General features: G+C 38.0%; 1 protein-coding gene across 1 annotated transcript in view; it reads right to left on the bottom strand.

Annotated features, from left to right (window-relative positions):
- THOC1 (THO complex 1) overlaps positions 1–10,789 on the bottom strand; it is a 53,289-nt gene extending 42,500 nt beyond the window's left edge. Inside the window, exons 1-7 of the mRNA XM_032859800.1 lie at positions 10,702–10,789; positions 8,476–8,549; positions 8,321–8,381; positions 7,013–7,079; positions 3,604–3,722; positions 3,101–3,149; positions 2,081–2,176 (exon numbers count right to left, since the gene is read on the bottom strand). Coding sequence (XP_032715691.1) covers positions 2,081–2,176; positions 3,101–3,149; positions 3,604–3,722; positions 7,013–7,079; positions 8,321–8,381; positions 8,476–8,549; positions 10,702–10,755 — 520 coding nt within the window. The 5' untranslated portion in view covers positions 10,756–10,789. The remainder of the gene's footprint in view (positions 1–2,080; positions 2,177–3,100; positions 3,150–3,603; positions 3,723–7,012; positions 7,080–8,320; positions 8,382–8,475; positions 8,550–10,701) is intronic.
- Positions 10,790–11,613: the final 824 nt, after the last annotated feature.

Consider the following 11,613-nt stretch of genomic DNA (forward strand, 5'->3'; position numbering starts at 1 on the left):
CAGTTCAGTGCCAAGTCTTCTCAATGTCTGAAGGACTGGTGATAGCCTCCTTCTAAAGGTGCCGGGCAGAAGCAATGAGAACTCTATCTGGAGAAAAGTATCTATCCGAGACCTTAAAAGTAATCCCTCAGTATTTTCTCAAATGTAACATCCAATACTCACCAGACACTCAAACAGATAAGACATCCTGAGGAACAGTAGAAACAAACCCACAAAGCCTGAAGGTATTAGAATGATCAGATACATAACAACGCTTATCCTGGTTAAAAAAACTAAAGAATAAGTTTGAGAATACGAGTGGGGAATAAGAAACTAGAAAGTGACACAGCACACTTAAAAAAGACCTTCAACAAGTGAAAAATAAAAATAAAATACAATGAAAACAACAAAAACTAAAATTAAAAATTCATTTAGCAGCTGATCATCCATACCTTAAGAAAGAGTGAACTGGAAAACCATTCTGAAGAAACTCTTCAGAAGTGACAACTAGAGATAAATAGATGAAAATATAGAAAAAATAAGAGACAGAGGATATGGGACAAGGTGTAATAATGTTTACTGGAATTCCAGAAAGAAAAGAAAAGAGGAATACACAGTATTTGACAAAATAATGGCTAAAATTTTACAAACTGGATGAGACACTAATCCACAGATTTAAGATTCCCACAAATCTCAAACATGATAAAGAAATCCACAGTAAGATACCTCATAGTACAACTGGGAAAAAAACCCAAAGACCCCAAAACCAAGAAAAAAAATCTTAAGAGCAAAGAGAGAAAAAAAATCTAGATTATCTTCCAAGAGGTTACACTGATATTTGTGTTGTCTACAGAACAAGGGAAGACAGAAGGCAGGATTATCTCACACACCATGAAATCCTCTATCTAGTGCCAATCTACAATCTTTCAATCTTTTGTATTGAAATCACTCTCCAGAAAAAAGATTTTCAGACAAAACACAGACCTGCACTAAAGAAAAGTCTAAGGGGAAGATTTTTCATAACTAGAAGGTCAGAAATACAAGCAGTAAGTACCTTAGTAATCTAAATTAATCTTGATCACATTAAATAAGTAGGAAAGGAAAAAAAGAACACAGATCTAGTGTGACAAAAAAGGAAACATACAGAAACCACTGCCAGCATATACTGCGGGTGTCACTACATGGATGCACTGTTGTAAGCTGTTCATGTATTTTAATTCATTTAGTTCTCACAACAACATATGAAGTAGGTGGTATATTAGCCGGATATTAAGGAAAGGAAGACTAAAGGAAAAAAGGTATTAAATCTGGCATATGTGAACAGAATGTGGAGAGCTCTGGAGAACTGGTTATATTCCATTTCTGGAGTTTGACAGTGGTTACATAAGAATTTGATTCAGAATAATTATAGTATACATTTATTTTATGCATTGCTTTAATGACTTTTGAAATACAACTTTTTGCTATACCATTCTTTCCCCTGAAAGAGTGCTTTTATTTTAAATGTTTATTAGTTGAAATCAGTATCAGACTTTTTTATTATCTTTTTTGAAGGTAAATCACAAAGATATTTAGCAACATTATGGAACATTTGGAAATGAGCAAAGGGAAAATATGATTCATAATTCCTCTACTTTAAAAAACTACCATTCATTTTGGTATATTTAAAAATTATGCATTTTTCTATATGAATGCTATATTTCACAATAAAAAATGGTAAAAGAAATGAAAGGAAGTAAGTGTGCCTAAATAGTGACTGTGAGGGAGAAAATGGAAGCAGGAAAATTAGCATACATTATAAAATAAATAGAGACCTGACAGTTCATATCTACATATGTGTGATTCAACTAAACATTTTTATTATTAATAAGCTTGGAACATGAAAAGAATCAACTGTTAAATTACTACGTTGTACATCTGAAACTCACACATGTCAACTATACTTCCAAAAAAAAAAAAAAAAAATCAATCACTTTAAGGGTTACCTGTACTGGATCATCACATATAATCACACATCATTGTATCATCAGAGCAGCTTCTAATCCATTAAAAACTGAAAAAGATTTTCCTTCAAAGCATTAATTAATGTATAAAAGCTTACCTGATTTCTCAGATAAAGGGAAAAGCCTGGCCAAAAAGAGTTGAATTCGTCCACAGAAGACTGTATTCTGGGATTTTGATAATCTTCTCAGGAGGTCTAACAATATATGGAAATGAAGGTTATAGGAAATCATTCTATGTTTATTATAACTATACCCAGATTTGTTAGTCTGTCAAGAGTATTTTCCTAAAGCAGTCTTCAAAATTGGTAGTACAAACTATTGTTCCAAAAAAGCATTAAAAAAAATCAGGGGGAAAAAAAAAAAAAATCAGGGGGACACCTGGGTGGCTCAGTTGGTTAAGCCGCTGCCTTCGGCTCAGGTCATGATCCCAGGGTCCTGGGATCGAGTCCTGCATCGGGCTCCTTGCTCAGTGGGGAGCCTGCTTCTCTCTCTGCCTCTGCCTGACACTCTGCCTGCTTGTGTTCTCTCCCCCCCGCCCCCAGCTGACAAATAAATAAATAAATAAAATCTTTAAAAAAAAAATCAGGAATAAAATGAACTTAGCATGGTCAAGATAAACTTTACTGAATTTTTTTTTTTGGTTTTAAGTTTATACCCACAACAGGAACAGTTTAATTTTTTTTTTAAGATTTTATTTATTTATTTGACACAGAGAGAGAGATCACAAGCAGGCAGAGAGAGAAGGGGAAGCAGGCTCCCTGCTGAGCAGAGAGCCCAACGTGGGGCTCGATCCCAGGACCCTAAGACCATGACCTGACCTGACCTGACCATAACTGAGCCGAAGGCAGAGGCTCAACCCACTGAGCCACCCAGGCACCCCAGGAACAGTTCAATTTAAAGGGAATGATCAGTTGTAATAAATCAGTCCATTATTTAAAAATGAAGACACTAATCTATTTTTAAAATTTTATCGCTGGTGTTTAATTCAACCACCTGTTTTTTTTTTAAACACATAAACAATGAATTCTGGAACACACACAAAAAAATTAAATTAAATTTAAAAAAAAGAAAAAAAACATTTGTTTTAAAAAATAATCATTTACAACTGAATTACTTACCATTGCACATACGTAGTAAATAGTTTTTCCCAGCAGAATAGAATGTGTTCTGAAATTAAGACAGAAAGTACTATTACCATTCAGAAGTTTGGAACTCTTCAATAAGTCACAGCAAGTACGATATTAAATACTGACATACACTGAGTCTACTATGCCACTTTCAGTATTTTCCCCACAAATAGCATTTTTAATTAAATACATTTTCATGTATATAATAAAACATGATACTAAATAACTGTTTTAAACACGTGAAAGTGTGCATTTTCAAATTAATTGTTCTACTCAAATTTTGCACTTCAACATTTTCTACACCATGACTCTTAACCTGGCCCCTTAAGACAGCAATACAATTCCCTCAGAAGGACAAATTTTTGGCAGTCAGCAATACTAAAATATAAGCAAAAAAAAAAAAAAAAAAAAAAAAAAAAAAAAAAGAAAAAACTATCTTCTGAACTCTGGATCTACAGAAAGATGTTAGCAGAAAAAGAAACGAAGACACTTACTGATTTCCAAGTAGCAACATTTTTTTCCACAAAAGTGAATATTGTGTCACACTGATCCAAAGGAAGACAATCCAAAACATCTCCCAACAATACAAAAGGTGTAGAGGCGGTACAAATACCTTCAAGTGGAGCACAAGCCAATTTAAAAGTTTAAAAAAAAAACTGTACAGTAAAATAGCCCATGCAAAATAATTCTGAAGAATATCTTAATAGTACACTTAGTCACTCCTAACAAATTTTTAAGAGACAAGAAATGGAAGCAACCTAAAAGTCCCCAAATGGGACATACTTAGGTAAATTTTGGTATGTGCACTCAATAATAATGATGATGATAATTCTTGATTAACACTTCTAGAGCATTTACTATATGTCAGGCACACTAAGTGCTTTACGTATACTAACATATTTAATCCTTATAACCTTATGAGGCAGATAATATCACCTCCAGTTTACAGAATGGGAAAACTGAGACACAGAGAAGTTAAATAACTTGCCCAAGGCCATAGAGCCAGTAAGTGGTAGAGCTGGGATACGAACCCAGGCAGTCTGGCTCCACAGTCTGTTTTCTTCACCACTAAGCTATTCAAAAGAATATAATGCAGCCAATTAAAAACGATGGTTATGACGACTATAATAACTTGGAAAATGCTTATGATATAATGTTAAGTGAAAAAGGCAGGATTCAAAACTGTATGTATATTATGGTTACAACAATAAAGGTAATTTTTAAAAAGACTAGAGAAACTAAAAACATATACCAAAATGAATGGTAGTTTTTTAAAGTAGAGGAATTATGAATCATATTTTCCCTTTGCTCATTTCCAAATGTTCCATAATGTTGCTAAATATCTTTGTGATTTACCTTCAAAAAAGATAATAAAAAAGTCTGATACTGATTTCAACTAATAAACATTTAAAATAAAAGCACTCTTTCAAGGGAAAGAATGGTATAGTAAAAAGTTGTATTTCAAAAGTCATTAAAGCAATAAATTAAAGACTTTTTTTTAAAGAAAAAGTCATTTGGACTAGCTAAACATATTTTCATCTCCCTGCTTATTCTATTTAAAGGTAACACTAACACTTCATTAAGTGTTTAAGAAAAGTAGCCTTTTAAGCATGGTATGCAAAGAAAATATTGGGGGAGCACTGTAAGCCCCAAACACTGCAGTTAATATAGTATGTTCAAAAAAAGGAAGTAATATATCCAGCTCCACTCTGCACTGGTATGATCACATCTGGAATGTGATGTGAGGGAAATTGCCAAGAACCAGTGGGTGGCATAAAGAAGCAGATTGCAACTCAGTTTAAGGGAAACCTGACAAGACTATCTAATAGAAATCAAAACAGGAAGCCCCATCAATTGGCACAGATGCTAGATGACCACCTGCCATGGACATTACAGAGGGGAGAAGGAAAACCAGAGATGAGAGCAGACATCTGCTGAACTCCCTCACCACTGAAGGTTCTGAGATACTATATGCCCTGTTTGACTTAATGCCTGCTTTAAGAGGTATACTCCTGCCTGTAGTTGAAGCATAGTTTGACATAAATTAACTCATGTTTAATTATATAAATTAAGAAAATTAGCTATATTCCACTCCCAAGATTCTGATTCAGTAAAACTAAGCTCAGGCTTTGCAATCTCATTTAAAAATAGAGATTCATGGATGACTCTGATGAACTGGACTACAGTGTGATTCCCCAAGCATTTTCACAACCTGCATGCGCCCCAGCCTCTGCACGCCCTCTTTGCTTCACCTTAACCTTGTCCACAGATACTCTCTCTTCAGTTCCCAAGCACCCTCTATGTTGATACTTCCATGGTTTTGTATACAATGTTTTTTTCTGTCTACTCAGTCTTCTTCCTATCACAAGGCAAATTCCTGCTCCATCTTTCAAAGCACACAGTAAATATCAGTATATCTAAAAAAAACTCCTGATACTTTTCGACAGGCCAGCCCATCTACACTTCTGAAAAGCACAGTATAAATAAATCATAGCATTTATCATATCTTGTTTATTTTTAGGTAGACAACGAGCTTTCTGAGGGCAGGCATTTTTGTACTTTTTAAGCAGGAGAGTGTCTGACACTAAACAGAAGCTCAATAAATATCTGCTGAGTTGAATTCAACAAAACATATTTATGGATAATTTGAAAACATGTCACATAAAGAATACAATAATAATCTCTTTCCAGAAGGACTTTTTCCCAACCAATTAAAAGAAAAAAGCATCTAAGCTTTAATCAGAAATCCTTATCTTTCTCAAATAAAGTAAACGTTCTAAAAATAGACTTTGTACAAATTCAAGAGTTAAAAATATTACCAGTCTACAAGAGTAACACATCAAGGTAATCAATGAACTAAGCAGACGGCTGTTTGACAGAAACTGGGCAAGGAACCATCCACTGCAGCACCCATTCAGGTATGCTGAATGAATGAACGTCTTGTATAAAAGTTTCATGTGTGAAGTTAGAATTTATGAATTATGCTTAAGTTCACAGAATGGCTTGCTGCCACACCAGCAAACCATTTTTACCTTGAATGGTCCAGTTTTTGTAGGAATAGGTATCAAAATAATTCATACATAAACAATGCTTTACACTTCACTGCTTCTTTCTGCAAATATTTAATGAGCTCCTACCATGTGTTAGGCACTGTGTACTTCCTATATGCCTTTTTTATTCTTGAAATTATCCTCCACTGCCACTGCAACCATTTTAATAGTCCCCTAACTAGTATTTCTGCCAGCAGTCTCTCCCAATCGAACTCCTCCTCCACTGCTCCCTGTTAACATGGTATACAAAGCCCTTCACAAATGACCCTAAGCTACTTCCCCTGTTTCCTTCCTCACCACAGTGATCATCCTCTCACCCTTCTGCTCCATCCAACTCTTCAGCCAGGCTGAACTCACCTTTACATAGCTTTGTATTTCCTTCTCTTTCTGCCTGACAAATCCATCAACCCTCACATCCCAGCTCTTGTTATAGCTTTCCTGATTCCTTTAGAGTCTGGAAACTTCAACCACACTTCACAGTAATCCTACCTCAGTAAAAAATTTACACATCCCTTTCCTCCATTAGCCACAAAGCTCCTTATAGGCAGGGATATGTTTTCTTTACCATTGAATCTTTTAGTCCTACCTCGGTACCAGGCACATAGTAGATGCTCAATAAATATTTACTGAATGAATGAAACAACTGGAGAACAAAGAAAGTGCCAAAATGTGTGCAGTATGCTAGAGATGAGGAAGTGTGAGCTAATTTCATTGGGACAACTTCCTGGCAAAGGTGGTAGGCAGAACTTGAAAAATGAACAAAATCAAATAGATGGAGAGGTATAGGGAGAATAAGTTCTAACTAAAGCATGTCACGTCCATGATTACTTTAGAAAAACAACACTGTACTTACCTTCAGTTACTCCCCCAATAGCAAGAGAAATAATAGCTAAAACGTTTTCACATGATGAGTGATTTATCTACCAACAGAGGAAAAAACAATTTGATTTAGGGGCCAGAGTCAAGACTAGTTTGGTAACAATACAAACACATCCTCTGACATTAAAGCATAAGAAATAGAAGATAAACATATTTCTTATAGAAAACAAAATTACTTTCTAAGATGAAAATACAAAAAATGACTAATAGTAATAGAATCATTAATTGTTAAAATAGATCCAATAAATAATAAGGGTGATTATAAATAAAAGGTGATTCACTTAAAATCCAATGGTCTTAGGAAGACGGTTACATTAGCATGATGATGGCTACAAGCTAATCAAGTACTGAAGTGCTGAGGCCGTATCAATCAATGGCACAGGGCAAAGGCAGGGGCAGGGGAATTAATTGTACTGGTGCATCAATATGTCTAAGTAAAGGTTTTAATAGACAGAAGGTAGTACTTAGAGTCTGTAACATTATAGAAACTAGCATTTTTTGAGTGTTCATTATGTGTTGTTTTACACAACCTTGAAAGAATGTTATATTCCCTCTTACAAAGGAAACGGAGGCTCAGGAAAGCAAAGTAACTTGCCCAAGGCCTTACAACATGTAAGTGCCTAGGTCTGAAGAGGAGGACAAAAATAAGTTTTGATACAGAACTGTTCAAAAGAAAGGAACGCTGTATTTGGCCATTAAAAAAGGATCTAGCTTCTTGGGACACAACCTTCACTTAACCAAGAATAAACTGCTTAAAGTTTTCCTTTCCTTTGGGTGCCCCTCTAATGGTAAATAAATTCAGAATTTTCATGTTTAGGTTAAATTTTTCTACTCAAGTTGGATAGACTCTGGTTATTTTTGTATGCTAACTGATGAGGCTACCACAGGAAAATGAGGACATAGAATCCTAGCTCCCTTGATGAACATCCTTGGACTAGACCTTTGATGCTACCAAAAAATGTGTCACTGTTTATAGAGCAATGTGAGAGTGCCCACCTTCAAATACAGTTCTTGCTCAGGAAAATCTCATAACAACTTTTCTTATATTCACTTGGAGAGAGTTCATTCATGAAACCAAACCCTTAAATTATACTTGTGCTGTCAAAATCTTAACTATTACATAATTCCTATGCTATGAGGAAATCAGCTCTCACAAAGTAGCAAGCTCACTGTAGAAAAAATAATCTTGTATAAATATCCACTCTGAGGATAAAAGCAACTTAAAAAATAACACTGATTAATTTGGCAACAAAATTTTGACAGTAAAGAAAAACATACTTACAATTTCTTCTTCTAGAACACCTCTGAAAGCTTGGTCAAGGGTACATTTTTTTTCATTTTCACTATTAAAAACAAAAGACACCTGCATTTTTCAAACAGCTTAAGGTAACGTATAAAGATTTTGGCAAGTGTATTTTATGGATATCAATGCCTTACCTGCCAGGTAATTGGCTGAAGGTACTCAACAATGGCTTGATATTTTTGTTGTTTAGGGCCTCTCTGGTAGACTTCTAGAAAAATAAAAATAGCATGTAAGTGGAAAGATTTTTGCTCATTATTTACTGAAAAACATCACTAATCAACAGTATGTCTAACTGGAAACACTTATACTTGGGAAAAAACTACCTATCATTCTATTGGTAATTCTTATTCAAATGCCACTTAATGATACAGACTCTAATCACTTTAAACTCGATGAGAGCTTGCCAACTAGACTTTCTCATTCCAGGCTTTCCCTCCTACTATTTCTTTAAATATCACATTCATGAGCGTATTCTGCCTGCCCCCCGCCCCCAATGCTCTTATTTATAAGCTTTGGTTTTAAAATGTCATAGCTCCCTCTCAAGTTCCTTGATGTTATCTCCCTCAGTCTATCCAACCTTATTTCCCACTACCACCTAACACAGTCTCCACTAAGGTCTACCTACTTTTTTCATTATCTATCAAGTATTCACTCACTGTTCTTCCCACCTGCTCGTGAAAATTCTATCCATTCTTCAAGACCCACTGCAAGCCCTCCCTTCTCTAGTTCGATCAACCCAGTCCCTGACACATAGTCAACAAGGTATACTTGCTAATTGTCTTAGTCATAACTGAAATCCAAAACAATAAAAAGGAGGTTTTGGCTCGTAGGTAGAGCATGTAACTCTTAGACACTGGGGTTGTAAGTTCAAATCCCCCTTCAGGTGTAGGGATTATTTAAAAATAAAACCTTAAAAAAGAAATATGAGAGACAAAAATATTGCAAAGTAATTCATTCTGCGAAAATTCACATACACTTGGAAAGCCATCTCATTACCCCCCATCAATGTGATTTACACTGGAAACGTCCATTCCTGACTCTGCCAAGAGCAGACTGTGTAATCTTGGGCATATCTCCTTACCTCCTTGTGCTTCAGTTTCCTCTTAAATAAGGGGATATGTTAGATGCTTATTACTAACAGCAGCAGTGGCATTACCTGGAAACTTAGGAGAAATGCAGCTTTCAGGCTCCATTCCAGACCTACTGAACCAGAATCTCCAAGTGATTCCATTGCACACCGAACCTTAAGAGCCACTGCACCAGCTAATCTCAAATCCCCTCGGAGACTAATATAATACTGGATATTTCTAGTAGTTACTTAGCAGAATTTCAGAGCACAAGGGATTACAGCAAAATACATAGAAAGAAAACAACTCTGAAGACATAAACAAAATATAACCTGGTTAACAAACAAACCCTCATTGTATGGAATTTAAAAATAACCTGCACACAAGAAAACTTTTTATACTGGCGTTACTATAACTAGGAAAGCACAATTAAATATTTGAGTAGTTGAATCATGACTCGAAATATTGGCGCAAATTCTGAAAAGAAATACAGGCTACCAACTCAGAACAGCTTTCTTCATGCTCTGATGGGCAACATAAAAAGAATACTGGGCCTGAAGTCAGAAACACCAGCGAAGTACATCACCTTACTTTTTGGGGGGCTGTGTATGTGGTCTCAAGTTCTATCTCATCCACCAGGGTTAACAGAACTTCGTCTACTTCACTGTGCTATTCTGAGTTAAATAAGCTAACATGAAAACGCTGTGCAAGGCGTTTCCCCAAATGCTCAAACTACTCTTCCTCATTGTGTAAGAATAAAATGACAGCCGGCAACAATTCCCAAGCTGATTTGTTTGCCTCTTCCTACTCAGGAGCTCCTTGCTAATCTCTTAGGAGTGAGATATGGAGGTTTAAAGGGTGGTGAGTGAGGGGCCGGGACCACCACCTGGCAGATTAAGAGGCGGAGCAGGAGCCAATTCTCTGGGGTAAAACCACAGGCGCCCTGACTCTTAAGCAATTTTGGAGACACCTGTCCGGCTAAGCGAGCACTGCAGAAGAGCTCGACCTCACCGGAGGTAGTCTGCGGATGACTCCTCCACGCCGGTCACAAAGGCGCTCAGAACGCCGGGTTCAGAAACCTGCGAGAAGGACGGCGGCAGACAGCACAGGACGCACGGAAGAGGCAAGTAATGCGTCTTTCCCACCTCCCAGCCCCCGACGGGGCCAGGAGCCTACACCGCGCCGTACAACCTCAGGTCCCGTTTTACCCCAGGGCAAAATTCGTGTATTTTCTGGGAGAGGAGGAAAAAGATAGAGCCGGGTTAGGGCCCCACCCGCCCACCGCGCACTCACCGTAAACCGCGTCCGCGCTTCGGGCAAACTGAAAAGCGGCGGCGTCGGAGACATCTTCTCGGCTGCGCGTGCCCGCCACCGCGCTGCGGCGCCCGCGGATGACGTCAAGCGGGAGCAACGAGATTGTGTCTCCGTGAGCGGCTAGAGCGGCCTGTGAGCCAAGGGGTGGGCCGGCTGGGAGCTGGGAGCTACTGTGGGGAGAGTTCAGCTGCGGTTGGAAGACTGAGTCAACCACACTGTGGTCAGTCGGGATTCGTGGAGAACCTTTGGGGTGACGGCATATGGGCGTCCTCGCTCTGTAAGCTCGGTGCTGCCTGGCGGGGAATAGGCCGGGACGCGCACCTGCGGTGATTTTCCTGATTGGGGAAGCTAGGTGAATGACGGCTAGTTAGGCTTACTGAGTCTCTCGGGAAGGTAACCGCCGCTTGGGAATCCGGGGCAGGTGGTTTATCAGGGAGTGCCTCCAGCTGGGGAAGTGATGGCAGTGCAGGTGATCTCCGGACTGCAGTCATTCTCCCCGAGGGAGTGTAGTCTTAGCTACTGCCTTGCTGAGCAGTTAGTTAATGGACCGTGCAGCTCATTGGGCTCTGTAGCTTAGGAGCAGTTCCCTCCTCTGTGAAATAGAAATAATGCCTGTTTCACAGGACTGTCGAAAAGCGCAAATGAAATAATGAGAACAAATGTGGCTTCAGTGGGAATAGGAGTATCAGTATCTTGGTATCCATCAACTTTGCTGCACATAGAGGACTCGGCTGAAAGAGAAAGACCGAAGAGGAATGCAGTGCTCGGTATTTTTTTTTTTTTTTTTTAAATGGGTGGCACTGCGTCCAGGGTAGAGGCACCGGTTGCAAAATCCTTTCTCCTCGGCAACTTCCTCCCTGTCTCCTCACTGGAAAGGCTTGACCGATGAAA

The sequence above is a fragment of the Lontra canadensis genome, unplaced genomic scaffold (genome assembly GCF_010015895.1).
Source record: "Lontra canadensis isolate GAN:19392208 unplaced genomic scaffold, GSC_riverotter_1.0 scaffold17, whole genome shotgun sequence".
NCBI classification, from domain to species: domain Eukaryota; kingdom Metazoa; phylum Chordata; class Mammalia; order Carnivora; family Mustelidae; genus Lontra; species Lontra canadensis.